The sequence below is a fragment of the Octopus sinensis genome, linkage group LG28 (genome assembly GCF_006345805.1).
Source record: "Octopus sinensis linkage group LG28, ASM634580v1, whole genome shotgun sequence".
Classification (NCBI taxonomy): domain Eukaryota; kingdom Metazoa; phylum Mollusca; class Cephalopoda; order Octopoda; family Octopodidae; genus Octopus; species Octopus sinensis.
Genome location: NC_043024.1, coordinates 4,330,286 through 4,350,469, shown reverse-complemented (window position 1 = coordinate 4,350,469; position 20,184 = coordinate 4,330,286). Strand labels below are relative to the sequence as shown.

Here is a 20,184-nt window from a genome sequence, read left to right as displayed (position 1 = left end):
TTAAGAAGTGGAAACTTTGAGAATACTTCTTGATGTGTGTCAATTACCCATGGGTAAAATTTCATCAACATCGAAAATTCATGAATTTTCATGGGTTTCCTCCCCCTTTAAGCTGTCTCAAATTCAAACCAAACATATTGCATTATACCCACCTGTATGCATTGAATCTAAGTTCCAAATATCATAAGGATTCAGTAATTTTGGCCTATGAAATTGTATGAAACACACAGCATTGCCCTTCTCCCTAGGCTTGGATTTTCTGTTCCAAATTTCATTAGGATCGGTGCAGCAGTTTTCAAATGTATAAGTAACACACAAACACATAAAGACATTGACTTTGATATGATGGATATGAATATGTACATTTACATACATGTATATCTGTGTGTGTGTGTATTTTATATATATATATATATTATATATATAATATATATATATAATATAATATATATATAATATAATATATATATATATATAACTCATAATATTCTGTATGTGTATACTGAACTTTTTTTAATATTTCATCCTGGAAATTACCCTGAGATGTATAATATATTTGTTTTAATCTTTTCTGCCCATTATTTCAATGAGCTTGTTAAACTTTTTTATATTCTCAACATACTGTTGTCACCAAAGACTGTATATTTATATGGATTATAGTACTCTGTGTCAACCAATATTCTGTGCATGTTTGAATATACAGATACAGTACCAATATCAATTCCTTCTGGAAACTATCTTAAGTATGTCCTTGAGAACGATTATTTATGTAATATTTTGTGCCCAATACTTTAAGGAACTTGTTGTACTTTTTTATGTCCTTAACATGTCCCTGTTTCCAAAGACTGTATATATATATGTAATGTAGCAATTTGCAACAACCAAGAATTAACGCAACCAAACTTCCACATGTTACTTTTGATAAACTTTTTCCAAAGAGTGAAACCGGTAAAGTAAATAAACATCTTTTAAATTGCATTTTCAAACCTTCTTTCGTATATAATTCCACTCGTGCGATACCCCACAACTCAACTTTGTTATATATATATATATATAATATATTATATATATATATAATATATTATATATATATATATGTATATATATTATATATATATATTATATATTGTATATATATATATATATCAAAATACATATATATAAATATATAGTATATATATATTTTGTTTATATATATATATATATTGTATATATATATTTTGTATATATATATATATATATATATATATATATATTTTGTATATATATATATATATATATATATATATATATATATATATATATATATATAGGCGCAGGAGTGGCTGTGTGGTAAGTAGCTTGCTAACCAACCACATGGTTCCGGGTTCAGTCCCACTGCGTGGCATCTTGGGCAAGTGTCTTCTGCTGTAGCCCCGGGCCAACCAATGCCTTGTGAGTGGATTTGGTAGACGGAAACTGAAAGAAGCCTATCGTATATATGTATATATATGTGTATGTATGTGTGTGTATATGTTTGTGTGTCTGTGTTTGTCCCTCTAGCATTGCTTGACAACCGATGCTGGTGTGTTTACGTCCCCGTTACTTAGCGGTTCGGCAAAAGGGACCGATAGAATAAGTACTGGGCTTACAAAGAATAAGTCCCGGGGTCGATTTCCTTGACTAAAGGCGGTGCTCCAGCATGGCCGCAGTCAAATGACTGAAACAAGTAAAAGAGTATATATATATATATATATATGTGTGTGTGTGTATATATATTTTGTGTATATATGTATACATATATATATATATATATAAATATATATATATATACAAATATATATATATATACTATATTATATATATATATATAGATTGTATATATAAATATATTTTGTATATATATATACTATATATATATATATATATATATATGTGTGTGTGTATATGCATAAATACATATATATACATACGTGTGTATATATATGTATGTATGAACATAAATACATATATATATATACATACGCGTATATTCATGCAAGCTGCCACATACAGACACATGCACAGCAACAAACAAAAAGAAACAGCTCCAATAATGGACATGGTCATGAACCAGTGAAGAGGTTGCAAGAATTAAGGAATATTTTAGAAAATAAATAAATGAACGGTCCTCAAAAGTAAACCCCCGAATTGTTTTCCCACAAAATTCCTACCTTCTCGGAATCTATATCGTCCGAGGTATATTTGTAGAAGGCAGCGAGCTGGCAGAAACATTAGCACGCCGGGCGAAATGCTTAGCAGTATTTCGTCTGCGTTACGTTGTGAGTTCAAAATCCGCCGAGGTCGACTTTGCCTTTCATCCTTTCGGGGTCGATAAATTAAGTACCAGTTACGCACTGGGGTCGATGTAATCGACTTAATACCTATGTCTGTCCTTGTTTGTCCCCTCTGTGTTTAGCCCCTTGTGGGTAATAAAGAAATACGTATATTTGTAGAAAATTTCAATTAAAAGTATAACATCTATTTTCTTGAAAGTTAAGAAGAATTGAAGTTGACGCCGCTGAATTTTCCGAAACTCCTCACACCAAAAGCACTTTCCTACAAAAGTTTTGTATACTCGGAATCTACATACTATAACAAATATTCGTAGAACATTTAATTAAAGTTACGATCATCCAAAGTGGTGGGGCATGAATCTGTAGTTATGCCGCTTCTCTGTTCGTTTTACTCGTTAATCACAACGTTTTCTTCTCATTTTACAAATAAATTTCCTCTATATCACATCTAACAGCCGATAATAGGTTTTCAGAAACAACAAACCAACATTTCACTTTGGAAGTTATTATTTAAGACGAGGAAATATATTTTCCTAAAGTTTTTATGTTTTCGCTTCAAAATAATTACTGTGACACCGAGAAGTTCACAGAATTCTATTAATTACATTGTTATTAGTAGTATAATTATCATCGTCAACTTACCGTATTCAGACAAAAACTGCAAATCACAGACCGATAACTAATTAGTCTAATTAATAATAATGATGTTAATTACAAAGCACTTTGCACACACGGGAAGCCAGTAAGTGTATGACGTCATCAAGAGTGAAAGCGCGCCGTTTCGTGGCCAACCTATCGACGGCAGGAATGAACTATTATAGAAGTTATTTCCCTTCGTTTCATAGTAGTTCTCTAATTCTCTCCTAGATGGCTCTACAGACTGGTGGGATTCCCTCCAGTATCCCCCTCAGTTTTATTCTATTAATATCTGTATTGTGTGTCAAGGCTCTCATTTGAGGGACTGATTTGTCACAGATCTCGCACTGATATATCTTCTCTCCTGTAAGAATATATTTCTGTTTAGCTAAAACGCTGAATAGAAAATCTCACAGTGACAAAATCTTTATTATGATCCTGAGATCGAACATAGAAAACGACATAGCAGTACAAAGAATTACAAAAATGGGATCTTTTCCTTTTGAACGGCAGTTTTCAACACAATTTCTAGTTAACTAAACACTTTAAAACTTCGTATGCTGGTTCAATGTGTCAAAATAAAACTTTTTTTTCTCTTGGCTTTCTTGAGAAAATTGTAATTTGTAAGTTTAAAGTAGTTTAATGTTTCGAATTTTTAACAATCCTATGCCCTCTATTGAGCTAAAATCATTTGCTGTGTCTAAAACAGACAACATCCTGTCATTAACCCTTCAACTGCAGAATGCATTTCCTAATGTCAACCCTTCTACAGAGTGCACTGGGTGTCATTTTTTCTTTTTTATGTGAAAACAAAACTGACAGGGTCCCCAAGGACCTTGCAAGACAAAGTAGCTCAAAACTGGCAGGGAGGAAGGTAGTATTGAAGGGACGTCACTTTGTGCCAGTTGACAGGTTTAAGGTACAAAGGGAACGGTCCAGATATAGTGCAAAAAAACAAGCACAAAATAAATATTTTATTCATTATTCTTTATTAAGAAATTCCTATAACTGATGAAAGGAAAAAGCCTGTGTTTTAGCAGACCAATTAGTGTTAATTATTGTTATGACTTAATAAATTTTGACATTGAGACAGTAACACGTCTCTGTGAATACCCACATGTTTATGCATGTGGCTTTTTCGAGAGAATCATTTGCCACACGTGTCACATGGACATGGCTACTCTCATGTAGGGATTCGTTCATGGACAGTTAAGTTAGGGTCTATGAGAGAATGCTTTAACACAGACATGACCATTACATAGGTTGGGTCTAGTATGAAGATTTTCGTGTGTAGTTACAACAGCATTTGCAAAAAATGAATTACAACAACTAATGCGGGATTATGGCTTCTCTACTCCATGTGTATGCGTGTGTCTATTCAACTGATGCCTTTGAGAAAATGACTCACCACAAATATCACACTGATAAGGTTTCTCACCAGTATGAAGGCGATTGTGAGTAACCAAATGACTATTTCGAGAGAATGATTTACCACAGATCTCACAATGATATGGTCTCTCCTGTATGTGTACGCTTGTGAGTAACAAATTCACTATTATGAAAGAATGATTTACCAGAGTAATCACAATGGTATGGCCTCTCTCCGGTATGAATACGTTTGTGTCTTCATAAGGCACTATTTTCAGAGAATGATTTACCACAGATATCACAGTGGTAAGGTTTCTCTCCTGTATGAAGGCGATTGTGATCAACAAAATGATTTTTACAAGAGAACGATTTACCACAGATATCAGTGATATGGTTTTTCACCTGTATGTGTACGTATGTGATCAGTCAAGATTCTGCTTTGAGAGAATGATTTACCACAGATCTCACAATGATATGGCTTCTCTCCCGATATGAATACGTTTGTGTAAAGTCAAGATACTGCTTTCAGAGAATGATTAACCACAGATCTCACAATGATATGGCTTCTCTCCCGTATGTGTACGTTTGTGTCTAACAATGTCACTACTGTAAGAAAATGATTTTCCACAGATATTACAGTGATATGGCTTTTCTTCTTTATCAAGATTTTCTGATTCAGTTAAATTATTCATTTTGAGAGAATTACTTATCATACACTTCACAATGATAAAGTGTTTTTCATTTCCATGAATACATTTCTGTTCACTTTTGTCACTTCATTCAGATAACAATTTAATGCAATGTTTCTTCCATACATTCCACAGAAAGAGAAATATTTCGCTGTTCCTTGTTATAGACTGTATTTATATACAGAGGTAGACTTATTCATGAATGCTCCTTATAAATATACTGTCTTCCTTTTGGTGATGAGAATATCAAAGACACTTCTGAATGGAGAAAAAGAGGGAGAGAGGAAAGAGGATAAGGCAAAGAGTGGAGCCGAAATAGAGAGAATTGATTGAGGATGAAGCATGCATGGCACGTGGTAGGGGGGAATGTAATGGTTAAAAATGTTATTTTGGAGGTCGCTGCCACTTTTCAATTTCTTCCATTTTTGTTCCTATTGATTCCATATTTGGAGTATTGGTATAGTTTTGTAAGGCATTCATTGACATGAAATTCTTTTTATAGTTTGCAATCTTGGGTAATTTCAGCCATTTGAAAGCCACAGATGTATAGGTGCTTGTTTCCATAGTAACAAGCCAGGATCTTTTCGGTTTGATCGGCAGTTTTTTCTAGCGGTGTCATATGAAATTGTCACCCATAATTATGACACTAGTATCGATCTATTGCATTTCAATCTGTTTTAGGGTTAGGGGTGGGGGGAAGGATATCTTATTTTCTTCACAAATGTAAATAAACCCAAACTGTTTCTTAAATGAGGGACATATTCATACGGCGCAGAATGTTTTTTCACCTCAATAGACGTCATTGATTGGTTGGAATTGCAGAAAAAAAACCCAAATATGTTACAAACTATAGAATTTTCTCAATAAACCAAGAGAAAAAGATGTTTTATAAACACATTCTACCAGTATAAAAAGTTTAACATTTTTTAGTTACCTAGAAATTATGTTAAAAAACAGCCATTCAAACCAAAAAGATCTGATAATTTTAATATTTGAGGGATTCCTATAATTTTCCATGCAGAATTTCATCAGTTAATTTAATTCTTCCACAGAAAGTTGGGATCTTTTCTGTTTGAACGGCAGTTTTTAACATAATTTCTAGGTAACTAAAAAATTTTAAACTTCGTATACTGGTAGAATGTGTTCATAAGACATCTTTTTCTCTTGGCTTTATTAAGAAAATTCTATAGTTTGTAACATATTTGTTGTTTTCTTCCTTCAATTTCTGCAATTTCAACCAATCATTGACGTCTATTGAGGTAAAAAACATTCTATGCCGTATGAATATGTCCCTCGTTTAAGAAACAGATTGGGTTTGTGAAGAACAAAAAGATACCCTTCCCCTAACCCTAACCCTAAAACAGATTGAAATGCAATAGATCGTATTTGTTTAGTGAAATTCTTTCTTTTAACTGTACGTTAATTAGAGTGGTTCAGGTGCGCGCACTCACGCATCCGCGCTAGCTAGTCGTGACTAGTCGATCCTACAACGACTACGTAGCAAAGTAAATAAAACACAAAATACATAATTTTTTTAAAACACAAAGTAAATAATTTTTTAAAAAGAAAGTAAATAAAACAAAAACACAAAGTAAGGATCGACTAGCTAGGGCGGATACGCGAGTGCGCGCACCGGGAACACTCTTCTTAAGTAGTACCCTTTTAACTTACTCAACACATCGAAACAATCAGATATTTGGCATGACACATATATAATAGAAATGTTTATATAAATATAATACTTACACAATAAATATATATATATATATATATGTGTGTGTGTATATATGCAGAGTGAGTCAACGAAGAAGGTGTGAGAAGAATATATTGTAGTGAAAACTGAACTCAGAGTGGACAAAGAGAGCTTCAAGAGAATTTCTTCCTCATTACAACAAACGTTAATTAATATTTTTCAGGTTCACATAATCAAAAATGCTGCATCTGTTTCTTTAGAAATTTAATTACCAATCGTGTATATATTTAATTCGGTTTTCTCTTAAATATCAGTTGTAAAGTGGAACCGGTCAAGCAATAAAACTGCGTAAGAAACAGGAGCAACAAAGCCTTTTACGAATTTATGTGAAGCACCTCAGCTCTTAATTAAAAACGGATATTAGAAATAGAGTGATTTCCCCTTGTCTATTAATTGCTAAATCTTTCCAATTCTGTTTCCTTGTTTAAGAGAGAACCCAATTGAATATACACACGTTTGATAATTAACTGTGTAAAGAAATCCGTACAGTATTCTTTATTAAATTCACCTGCAAAATATAAATCAACGTTTGCTATTAAAAATCTAGAAATTCTCTTGAAGCTGTCATTGTCCACTCAGACTCCAGTCCTCACTGCTTCATCATATTCTCACATTTTCCTCGGTGACTCTATCTATATATACATATATTTCTATGTGAGTATTATATTTATTTAAGCATTTCTATTGTATATGTGTCATTTTACGTACATTTGCTTATTGTGACGTGTAGAATAACTAAATTAAAAGAATCTCACCAAACAAAGCCGAAATTATATGAAAGTAAGGCTGACATTCGAATAATTTTGTTTTATTTTCTTTTAGACATTCCGTTCCAGTTTTGGTTATTTCTTACATTGCTTTGAGTCAGTGCTATACCTTGTTTACACAACATTTTCCTTTATTTTTGGCTTGTAAATCTAACAATTTAGTTAAATGCAGGGAAATTACGATGTAATTTCTGAAACATAGAGAATATATAAAAATTAGATTGTGCACTCGAAATACTGAAACGAAAAGAGGATGGTTCACATGGATCGGCATTTTTGGGAAACATTTAAAAAATGTCTTTATTTTTGCTAGTTCTTCTCCGTTATTACAATTTATAACTTATATATATATAAGAGGGGTACAAAGGAAGTCTTGTCAATAATTTGAAAAGGCAGAAAAGAAAAGAAAAATTAGGAATAATTGTAAAGGATGTGTATTGTGATGAAGAAAACGAACGATTTAAGTAAAATAAGAAAAACCATCTCAAATATATATATATATAGATATATATAGATATATTCATGTTATTTTTTTTAATAATTACTTCAGAAATGCGGCAAGACTCCCCCCCCCCCCGTTAAAAAATTTGGACACAACTCCACTTTTTGACTGCAGGGAATACGACTCTGCAAAAAAATTGGCAAAATTTGGCATGTTTTAATTATCCACCACACCCCCATTTCCTTCATTTCCGAAAACTTTTATAGAATTGTCTTTTTAAGAATTTCTTTTTTCTAAATATGCAGAAAAATATGGACATTTATGATGTGGAAAAAAATTTCAAAACATTTCTGTAGTTACGGTTAAGATTAGGGTTTTAGGGTTAAGGTTAAGGTTTTCGGGTCAGTCTTTGGTAACATGACTCCCCATCAAAGGCTCAGTAGAACTGCTACAGATGTGACAGCACACATGAGCTTGAGAGAGGGCTGACCTCATGCACTTCTCATGAGAAATTCTGGAAGGAGCTTCGTGAGACCACTACTGAGACACTTCCGGAAAGAAAAAAAAATCCACTGGAAAACCGATTATAGCAGTGACTCGATCAATTCCCAGGGATATCTGAAGAAGGAATTTTTATATTCCAAAATATTATATCAGACTATGGACGATTAAATTACAACGGTTATTATAGTCCGTTGTTGTGCCATTCAATGCATTATTTTTACGAACAGTGCGCAATGCTTCAAGCGAACTGCAATGTTCCCCTAAAGGTTCAGTCTTTGAAGTTGAAAACCTCGACCTCTCCAAGACTGACGAATGTGAAGACACTGTTGACCGTTTTCTTTGACTCCAGGGGATTGTTCATCATGAGTATGCTCCACCTGGTCAGACAGTAAACCAGGAGTTCTACTGTGACGTTTGCGGGATGCTATTCATTGGAAAGGGCCACAATTCGATGCCTCTGGTGAGTGACAATGCACCTGCCTATTCAGGTGGCAAGACAGGTGTGATATCTGTGTTACTTGTTCCTTCTCGAGCCATGCCTGGCTCATAAGGGCTGGTTTCCTTAGTGTATAGATTCCCCACCTAGACAAGACGCTGGTCCGTCGCAGGTGAGCTGCAAGATGCAGGAGGAAAGAGTGAGAGAAAGTTGTGGCGAAAGAGTCGGCAGAAGTTCGCCATTACCTTCTACCGGAGCCACGTGGAGCTTAGGTGTTTCACTCATAAACACACACGTTGCTTGGTCTGAGATTTGAACCTGTGATCCCTCGACCATGAGTCCATTGTTCTAACCGCTAGGTCATGTGCCTCCACATCTGTGTTACTAAACAAAGCTGTGTTGACAAGATAGAACTCTGAGGTGGAAACATTGGTTATCTAGGCCATTAACATCTATATTGGTGTGTGTGAGAGAGAGAGAGAAAGAGCGTGTGTGTCACAGATTTAATGTCCAGGAGTTGCTATTATAATTATTGAATCTGCTCGTAATTTATTAACTTTTGGGTAAGTTTATTAGTTTGAATGCAGGTTTACTTCTACAATCCATTAAAACAGAAATGTCATAAATTTGCACTTTTGAACATCTACCTTTTAAACCTATTCTATGTCTTATATTATTTTTTTCTATTCTTTCAGGAAATGACATGAAATTGGCTAAAAAGTATTTTTGACTTTTAAAGAATCATCAATATGTATCATGTTTGAAAGACTCTGCAAAGATATTCTACAAATGTATAATCCTTCTTCTATAAAACATTGCTGAATTACGGTAAAATATTTCCTCTGAGAGAGAAAGCATTTCTTTACATCTGTGTCTGAAATGTGCAAGAGATAATTTTCTCTTTTAAATATACTTTGATAGATTTACAAAAATATTTGTAACATTTTTAAATATTGGCATTGATCACATTTCGAAGAAATATAAGAGAAGTGATATTTGTTTGGAATAAACTATAAAAACGAAAAGAAGAAAAATATTTGGTGAGAGAAGAAATATTCTTCAATTGATTTTATTTTTTCTGAAGTGATGACAGAAGAATTAGGACAATCCTCACATGACTTCTCAGAAGAAAGTAAATTCAATGAACACAAACGAATTCATACAGGGGAGAAACCATATCACTGTGATATCTGTGGTAAATCATTCTCTGATAGCAGTAGCTTTACCAAACACAAGCGTATTCATACAGGAGAGAAACCATATCACTGTGATATCTGTGGTAAATGATTCTCTCAAAACACTACCCTAACTACGCACAAACGGGTTCATACCGGGGAGAAACCTTATCGCTGTGATATCTGTGGTAAATCATTCTCTGATGGCAGTAGCTTTACCAAACACAAGCGTATTCATACTGGTGAGAAACCATACCACTGTGAAATCTGTGGTAAATCATTCTCTGTTGGCAGTAGCTTAACGAAACACAAATGTATTCATACAGGGGAGAAACCATATCACTGTGATATCTGTGGTAAAACATTCTCTGTTCGCAGTAGCTTAACTCAACACACACGTATTCATACTGGTGAGAAACCATATCACTGTGATATCTGTGGTAAATCATTCTCTGTTGGCAGTAGCTTAACGAAACACAAACGTATTCATACTGGTGAGAAACCATATTCCTGTGATATCTGTGGTAAATCATTCGCTCAAAACACTGCCCTAACTACACACAAACGGGTTCATACAGGGGAAAAACCTTATCGTTGTGATATCTGTGGTGAATCATTCTCAAATGGCAGTAACTTAAATGAACACAGACGTACTCATACAGGTTAGAAAATCATAATTTAACTAAACACAAGCATATACATATTGAAATCATTGCTGAATTAAACAAAAGTGCATTCCTTATCAATTGGATTCGTAACACAGTAATATTTTTTTCTCTACAATCATCAACATCATCATTGAACATCCACTTTTCCATGCTTCTATGGATCACATAGAATTCATTGATGGAGATTTTCTTCAGCTGCATACCTGCCTTTCTTGTCACCAATCCTCACTTGTTTCCAAGCAAGGAAATATTTTCCATGGTGAGACATATTTTCTGCAAAAGACTTGAAACGAACAACTGCATTTGTATGAGAAAGGTGGTCATTTACTAGTATCGTGTGATATCCAGTGAAGGGTACACACACACACACACATCTATAAATATATACATATTTAAAAAGCATCCATTATGCTCTTGGAGTGGTTGGCATTAGGAAGAGCATCCAGCCATATACACACAGCCAAATCAGAGTGCAACTTGGTGCAGTTCTGTGGCTTGCCAATTCCAGTCGAACTGTCTAACCCATGCCAGCATGGAAAGTAAACAATAAATGGTGACGTATGTATGAATAATTTCTAATGGGAGATATCTGACATGTTTCGCTTCCTCTCTATATAAAATTTTGTAATTCCTGTTAGCAAATGAAACACATGTAATGATGAATAAATAATACCAAAAACGTTTTTCAATCTCCTCTTCTGTTATATACTTACTCTGCAAAACTATTTTTCAAGTATAACATCGAATGTACAACTTTGGAGTAGTGGAGTCAGCATGTATACTTCAAGATGACACAATTTATATTATAACCTACCTATGTATAATATCACTATATATATTATTGCAATACAAATGTATTACTTTCCAGTAAAATAAAGCCCCATAAGGGTAGAATTATACACATAAAAACAGGTGAGTGGTAGAACAAGGCACCAATAAGTAGTGGAAAATAGCAATCGATACAAATACATCTAATGTACAACTTTGGGGTAGTGGAGTCAGCATATATACTTTATGATGACACAATTTAGATTATAAACCTTTCCTATATTTTGTTACAGTTAGACAAAGGAAACAACAAATAGAACAGGTTTTTATGATTCAATTATGTATTGAGAAAAATGGCAAAAACTTGCAACAAGGACAGCACAATCCGGATGGATTCTTAGAACCTTTAGAAAAAGAGACCAGGAAACCATGCTGGTCCTCTGGAGGACACTTGTCCTAAGTCACTTTCACTATTGCTCTCAGCTATGGTCACCATCCAGTGTCAAGTTAATCACAGAACTTGAGGCGATCCAACGAAGAAGATAGTCTCTGTGCAGCATATAAGCTACTGGGAAAGACTCAAGAGATTAAGACTCTATTCCTTAGAGCGTAGGCGAGAAAGATATGCCATAATATACATCTGGAAGATCCTAGAAGGACTTGTCCCAAACTTTGGCATCGAGAGTTACACAAATGCCAGAACTGGGCACCACAGCGATGTGCCAAGGACTCCAAATTTGCCATCAAGATGTAGAACAAGATACTGTGATAGCCTGGGCTTCAGAGGCCCACAGCTCTTCAATATCGTCCCGAAGAACCTGAGAGACCTGCATGGGGTGGATGTAGATGTCTTTAAAATAAAACTGGATCTCTTTGAGTCAGGTGTCCCAGATGAACCAACTTCACGGCGGGAGGTGCAGATGAGGGCAGCTGCATTGAACTCTCTAATGCACCAAATGGCAATTGCTAAAAAGCATTCGTGAAGTAAAATCATGTAGCAACACCAAATGGCGGTGCCCCAGCATGGCCACAGCTCGTGAGCTGAAACTACATAAAGATAAAGCTGTTATAATGAATTTGAGAGCAAGGTACAGGGCCATTATGAAAATATTTCAGTTCAAAGTGCAGAGTTGTTACAAAATGATTATGTCGGTCCTTGTTGACGGAAAGTCTGAGGTCGCAGTCGCAGATTTCCTTTGTTTATTCCAAACTCTCAGCATGCCAATCCAAGCAAACAGGCGAGGTAACTCTACTGACCCTCTTGTATGTTGTACTATGTTATGTTAATCTCTTACCTCAGAGGGAGAGAGAACGACAGCAAGTTCAGGAGGAAGACTGAACGATGCTTTCTTTAAAGCCTGTTGCTTTTTTTTTTTACTTGTTTCAGTCATTTGACTACGGCCATGCTGGAGCACCACCTTTAGTCGAGCGAATCGACCCCAGGACTTATTCTTTGTAAGCCTAGTACTTATTCTATCAGTCTCTTTGGCCGAACCACTAAGTTACGGAGATGCAAACACACCAGCATCGGTTGCCAAGCGATGTTGGTGGGACAAACACAGACACACAAACACACATATATATATATACATATATACGACGAGCTTCTTCCAGTTTCCGTCTACCAAATCCACTCACAAGGCTTTGGTCGGCCCGGGGCTATAGTAGAAGACGCTTGCCCACGGTGCCACGCTGTGGGACTGAACCCAGAACCATGTGGTTGGTAAGCAAGCTTGCCCACGGTGCACACAGCCACTCCTGCGCCTATATATATATATATATATATATATATATATGATGGGCTTCTTTTCAGTTTCTCTCTACCAAATCCACTCACAAGGCTTTGGTCGGCCCGAGGTTATAGTAGAAGACACTTGCCAAAGGTGCCATGCAGTGGGACTGAACCCAGAACAATGTGGTTGGTAAGCAAGCTACTTACCACACAGCCACTCCTGTGCCTTTGCTAGAGAAAGATGAGCTGGTGAAAGTTGTATGTATCATGGCTGTCTCTGGTCATCTCATTTCACCAAATGGCTTTTGCTTTACGAAATTCTAGTATTTTATAAGTGCAATACAGCGAGAAAGAGAGGCATATTGCCGAGAACAATGGGGAAACTGATGTAGGTAGCTCTTCATCTAATTTTGACTTTTGGTGGTATAGAAGAGGTTAGGTGTCAAGTAGGAAAACATAAATTGGCCTGGCAGAGGGTATGTGTGGAGTGTCACTGTTGTCAACTACTGTTTTTCTGTGGGAAAATGCTGTTTTCAGGTTCAAATCTATATGCCCCAATTGAAATCCACTATTTTACTTCCCAAGGAAAAGACTTTCATAACAATATGTGTGTATATATATATATATATATATATATGCCCCCTCCTTAATTCTTCTGTTCATCTGCTAATACAACTCTCTCTCTTCTCTTTCCTCTCCTTAATTCTTTTGTTCCTCTTTTTCTCTCTCTTCTCTTCCCACATGACCGATAGGCCAGACGGCTAACCCTCTTTTTGCGTCTGACCACGGTCAGTGCAACATCTATATTCTTCCGTGTGTTTGTGAAAGCTCTGTATCTCTGCCGTAAGGCTTCATTTCCACACACACCAGCCGAATTCAATTCGTCCCCAGTCGAAAGACACCTGTTGTTATGTCCTGTTATTATTATTAATATTTTTATTGTATTTTGTATTTATATTTGTGTAACATCGTCTGTTTTTCCGTCCTTATTTTCGTATACATTCCATGCTTTCTTCCAAGGAATCTGATGCTCTTAGCTTACTTTTTCCTTGGGGCTGGCCAGATTGGAGCAATCTCAAGATTAATCAGCCGAAATTGCGAGGATGATCTGGTTCTTTACAGGGGACAGAAAGCTTCGAATGACCCGTCCTTTCTTTTTCATAAAGGACCCGTTTGTACTTTGGTGTGGAATAATTTTATCCACATGTTTTTTTGAGTGCATTCAATGATGCTCAGTCCAAACCCACGACCCGCCACATTCTTCCAGAAAAGAAAGGGGGAGGGGTGGTGGGGGACCTTGGAGTTTCCCACCAACAGAGTTTTGTTTTGTTTTTTTTCTGGGTTATTTTACATGCTTTCAATGTATGTGACATTGAAATTATACGTAAACGGCTCCTTTCCTCAGAAAAAGAAAAATTCAGCCGCTTTTTCTTGCATGCCCTGCTACCACGTAACAGCTATTTTGAGTCCTGTATCGTAAATAGCTGTTATATGGCAACACACCACCACCACCATCATCATCTCTCTCTCTGTGTTCCTTTCTTTAATATCAACATCAGAACATCACCCCTCTGCTAAGATTATATTTCTAACTCTTCTCTATATCACTACCTTCAGCTAGCTTTTTTAACCATAAAATAACTATTACATTCCCCCCATCACATGTCATGCTTGCTTCTTTCTTAGTCTTTTGTCTCTCCCTTTTCTTTCTTTCTCTATTTGTCTTATCATCTTTTCTCTCTCTACCCCCTTTTCTCTAATAATATGAAAGTGTTACTGACGAGCTGAGTAACAGAATGAGAAGCAGAATTATTATAAGATCACCTTACTCTATTTCTCCCTCCCTTTTCTCCACTTCTGTCCCCACCCCTCCTTTATTCCACTAATCTAATGAAAGCATAACAGCTGTACACACAAGCTGGTTATTATATATATACATAAATATCATTTTTGTCTGAGGTTTGGATAATATTTTTTGCAGAATAATTACATATCACATAAGGAGACTGGAAAACAGTTTGATAGTATTTATTCAGCATTACATGTGTTTCATTACCTAATAGGAATTACAAACTTTTAGACAAAGAGAAAACATGTAAAATATCTCCTATAAGAAATTCTTCATACATACATATATACATGTATGTGTGTGTGTGCACAAGTGAGTGTACCCTTGTCCAGATATTATGTGATGTCCGTAAATGGCCATCATGACCGTCATACTCGTGCAGTTCTTCATTTCCAGTCCTCTGCGCAAATTATGTCTCACCAGGGAAAATATTTCCTTGCTTGGAAACAGGTGAGGATTGGTGACAAGAAAGGGTACCCAGCTCAGGAAAATCTCCATCAATGAATTCCATCTGATCCATTGAAGCATGGAAAAGCGAATTTTAAATGATGATGATTATCATCATTGTAGTGATATGGTTCCTCTTCTGTATGAACGCAGTTATGTTTTAATAATTGATCATTTTCATAGATTGACTGTGTATAATTCTCCATTTTCATAGAATGATTAAGCACTGCTATCACAGTGATATGTTTTCCTTCCTCTGTCAATGCTCTTTTGATTCGTTAATGGATCATTTCAAATGAAAGGCTTACCATTGATATCACATTGATATAGTTTCTTTCTTGTGTAGAGGGTTTTATGAGATACAAACTTGTCTTTCTGAAGGAATGTTATACAACCAATGTCACTGTGTTATGGATCAACTTCATAACGAATACACTTGTGTTTAATTGAGTGATGTTTTTGTGAGAATGATTTACAACAGATGTCACAGCGATATGGTTCCTCACCTGTGTGAATACGTTTATGTGCAGTCAAGGTACTGCTAACAGAATGATTTACCACAGATATCACAGTGGTATGGTTTCTCCCCTGTATGAATATGTTTGTGGTTATTTAAGCTACTGTTCTGAGAGAATGATTTACCACAGATATCACAGGGATATGGTTTGTCTCCTGTATGAATACGTTTATGTTTAGTTAAGCTACTGCCATCTGAGAATGATTTACCGCAGATATCACAGTGATATGGTTTGGCTCCTGTATGAATACGTCTATGTTTAGTTAAGTTGCTGCCACCAGAGAATGATTTACCGCAGATATCACAGTGATATGGTTTGTCCCCTATATGAATACGCTTGTGAATATCTAAGCTATGAGTACGAGAGAATGATTTACCACAGATATCACAGTGATATGGTTTCTCCCCTATATGAATACGCCTGTGTTTAGTTAGGCTACTGCCAGCAGAGAATGATTTACCACAGATATCACAGTGAAAAGGTTTCTCCCCTGTATGAATATGCTCGTGGTTGGTTAAGGTACTGCCAGCAGAGAATGATTTACCACAGATACTACAGTGATATGGTGCTTCCTCTGTATGAATTTGTTTGAGTTGATTGAATTTACTTTCTACTAAGAATGACTCTTTGCAGATGTCACAGTCATATGATGCTTTTCCTAATTCTTCCGACATCTCTTCAAGAAAAATAAACCTGAACCTTTAAGTTGTACAGATCAACAACTTTTCAAAAATATTTCTCCTCTCACCAAAATATATGGATATTTTGCTTCTTTTTGCTTTAATAGTTTATTCCAAACAAATATCACTTCTCTTATATTTCTTCTGAAATTAAGCCAGCAGCACCTAGTCAAACAAACACTTCCACGCATGCGTAATACAATAGTGGTGATGTTCTTAACTGTTATATGGGAATGTAAATATGTTTCCAAATTGTTTTTGTTACATGTTATTCTGTGTTCTGAATACTTTTATTTTAATAAGTGTTGCTTATTGCAAGTTATGGATGATTAATTTATGACTTCATTGCTTTCAGGCTTAGCTTAAGGTATTTTCGTGCCTGACAGCACAAAATGCGTCTGAATAAACATTGCCTGACAGCAAAATAGAGACTCAGACATTGCTTAGAAAATATTTTTCAATTTTAACCTGGTATATAGTACACACTAGGGATTTTGACCGATAAATTTTGGGAAAACAATGCGGATTATACTCAAGGATTTACGGTATACATATATTATTTTTGTGGGCAGTCTGGATGATATTTTTTGCAGAGTAATTACATAACACATAAGGACAGTGGAGAAAAGTTTGATATTATTTATTCAGCATTACATGTGTTTCATTTCCTAATAGGAATTATAAACTATTAGATGTGTAGAGAACATATAAGATATTTCCTATAAGAAAATCTTCAGACATACATATGTGTGTGTGTGTGTGGACCCTTGTCCAAATATTATGTGGTGTTCGTAAATGGCCATCATGACCGTCATACTTCTGTAGTTGTTCATTTCCAGTCTTCTGTGTAAAATATGTCTCACCAGGGAAAATATTTCCTTGCTAGGAAACAGGGAAGGTATCAATGAATTCAATCTGATCCATAGAAGAATGTAAAAGTGAATGTTAAATGATGATGATCATCATCATCGTAGTGATATGGTTCCTCTTCTGTTTGAATCCATTTATGTTATAACTGATCATTAACAGATATCTTAGGGTATGGCATATTCTTCATATTAACAGGACTGTCTACAAACAATTCACCATTTTGAAAGAAAGATTCAGGTTTAACATCACAGTGATATGTTTTCCTTCCTCTGTCAATGCTCTTTTGATTCAATAATGGATGATTTCATGTCAAAGATTTACTATAGATGTCACATTCATATCGTTTCTATATTCTGTGGATGTCTTTATGAGATACGTCCTTTGTCCTTCTGAGGAAATGTTATACAACAAATATCACTGTGTTATGGACCCACTTCATAAGGAAAGACTTCTGTTTAAATCAGATATGATTTTGTGTAAATGATTTGCCACAGGTATCACTGTGAATTGATTTGTGTATAGTTAAGTGACTGTTTCCAGAGAACGTTTTACCACAGATATCACAGGGGTATGGTTTCTACCCTGTATGAATATGGTTGTGGTGAATGAAGCCACTGTTCTGAGAGAATGATTTACCACAAATATTACAAGGTTATGGTTTGTCCCCTGTATGAATACGCTTGTGTTTAGTTAAGAAGCTGAGAACAGAGAATGATCTTCCACAGATAGTACAGTGATATGGTTTCTCACCTGTATGAATACGCTTGTGGTTAGTGAAGCTGCTGTGAACAGAGAATGATCTTCCACAGATAGTACAGTGATATGGTTTCTCACCTGTATGAATACGCTTGTGGTTAGTGAAGCTGCTGTGAACAGAGAATGATCTTCCACAGATAGTACAGGTATATGGTTTCTCACCTGTATGAACACGTATGTGAGTAGTTAATTTGCCTCCTCGAGAAAATGATTTACCACAGATATCACAGTGATATGGTTTGTCCCATCCATGAACCCGTCTGTGAGTAGTTAAGTTACTTCCCTGATAGAATGATTTACCACAGATATCACAGTGATATGGTTTCTCACCTGTATGAATACGCTTGTGAGCAGTTAAGCTACTGCTAACAGAGAATGATTTACCACAGATATCACAGGAATAAGGCTTCTCTCCTGTATGAACCCGTTTGTGTTGAGTTAAGTTACCTTCTTGATAGAATGATTTACCACAGATATCACAGTGGTATTGTTTGTCCGCTGTATGAATACGTATGTGAATAGCTAAGAAATCATAACGAGAGAATGATTTACCACAGATATCACAGTGATATGGTTTCTCCCCTGTATGAATACGTTTATGTTTCGTTAAGTTACAGCTTTGAGAGAATGATTTACCACAGATATCACAGATAAATGGTTTCTTCCCTGTATGAATATGCTTGTGTTTTGTTAAGTTCCTGCCATGATGGAATGATTTACCACAGATATCACAGTGATATTGTTGTTCCTCTGCATGGATTTGTTTGTGTTGATTGAATTTACTTTCTTCTAAGAATGACTCTTTGCAGATGTCACAGTCATATGATGATTTTCCTGCTTCTTCCGACATCTCTTCAAGAAAAATAAAACTGAACCTTCAAGTTGTACAGATCAACAACTTTTCAAAAATATTTCTTCTCTCACAAAAATATATGGATATTTTGCTTCTTTTTGCTTTAATAGTTAATTCCAAACAAATATCACTTCTTTTATATTTCTTCTAAATGTGATCAATGCCAATATTTAAAAATGCCGCAAATACTCTTTGTAAATCTATCAAAGTATATTTAAAAGAGAAAATTATCTTCTGCACATTTCAGACACAGAAGTAAATAAACACTTTCTCTCTCAAAGGAAATATTTTACTGTAATTCAGCAATGTTTTATAGAAGCAGGAGTATACATTTGTAGAATATCTTTGCAGAGTCTTTCAAACATGATACATATTGATGATTCTTTAAAAGTAAAAAATACTTTTTAGCCAATTTCATATGATTTTCTGAAAGAATAGAAAAAATAATATAAGACATCAAGTATGTTTAAAAGGCAGATATTCAAAAGTGCAAATTTACGACATTTCTCTTTTCATAAATTGTAGAAGTAATTCTTTATCTGAACTATTAAATTTATCCAATTTTTGCATTACCAAAATGTTTATATCATAGAGTAGACACATCTATTATAATACCAACTCCTGGAATATAAAGTCTGTCATAGACACACTTCCACACACACACCAATATACATATGATTTCTGATGTATTCATTGCAGACTTGTATCTTTGTTTGCTAAAACAGACATCGCTCTTTCTCTACCTTCATCATCATCGTTTAACATCTGCCTTCCACGCTGGTATGGGTTGTGAGGTTTGACTGAGGACTGGCAAGCCATGAGGCTGAACAAGGTTTCAATCTTATCAGGCAAGATTTCTATAGCTGGATGCTGTTTGAGTGTGTAGCGGTTGCCTTTTATGTGCCACGGAGCCAGTCAGGTAGCATTGGCATCGACCATGCTTGAATGGTGCTATGTA

The 20,184-nt window shown here is 35.3% G+C and overlaps 4 protein-coding genes across 4 annotated transcripts in view; 1 reads left to right on the top strand and 3 right to left on the bottom strand.

Annotated features, from left to right (window-relative positions):
* Positions 1 to 10,875, top strand: part of LOC115225604 (zinc finger protein 345-like) — a 20,924-nt gene extending 10,049 nt beyond the window's left edge. The window contains exons 2-3 of the mRNA XM_029796528.2: positions 2,773 to 2,780; positions 10,380 to 10,875. Of these exons, the coding sequence (XP_029652388.2) occupies positions 2,773 to 2,780; positions 10,380 to 10,752 (381 nt within the window). The 3' untranslated portion in view covers positions 10,753 to 10,875. The remainder of the gene's footprint in view (positions 1 to 2,772; positions 2,781 to 10,379) is intronic.
* LOC118768372 (zinc finger protein 431-like) overlaps positions 1 to 20,184 on the bottom strand; it is a 139,436-nt gene that overhangs the window by 85,628 nt on the left and 33,624 nt on the right. The window lies entirely within an intron of this gene.
* LOC118768294 (zinc finger protein 436-like) overlaps positions 3,924 to 20,184 on the bottom strand; it is a 36,081-nt gene continuing 19,820 nt past the window's right edge. The window contains exons 3-5 of the mRNA XM_036514480.1: positions 18,590 to 18,787; positions 18,129 to 18,253; positions 3,924 to 4,484 (exon numbers count right to left, since the gene is read on the bottom strand). Of these exons, the coding sequence (XP_036370373.1) occupies positions 18,195 to 18,253; positions 18,590 to 18,787 (257 nt within the window). The 3' untranslated portion in view covers positions 3,924 to 4,484; positions 18,129 to 18,194. The remainder of the gene's footprint in view (positions 4,485 to 18,128; positions 18,254 to 18,589; positions 18,788 to 20,184) is intronic.
* On the bottom strand, positions 15,741 to 16,892 carry LOC118768376 (zinc finger protein 345-like). The gene is made up of 2 exons (XM_036514734.1): positions 16,429 to 16,892; positions 15,741 to 16,260 (listed from the first exon to the last, which is right to left on the bottom strand). Exons 1-2 carry the CDS (start codon positions 16,739 to 16,741, stop codon positions 16,091 to 16,093), a joined length of 483 nt encoding a protein of 160 aa, XP_036370627.1. The 5' UTR covers positions 16,742 to 16,892; the 3' UTR covers positions 15,741 to 16,090.

Bases quoted from the DNA above. Each gene is read 5' to 3' on its own strand.
- LOC118768376 (XM_036514734.1), bottom strand. From the start codon at position 16,741: ATGTCGGAAGAATTAGGAAAAGCATCATATGACTGTGACATCTGCAAA. The intron at 16,261-16,428 runs GTACTCATAGCT...AATCATTCTCAG, and splicing joins CTGTGGTAAATCATTCTCTC to ATGGCAGTAGCTTAACTAAA.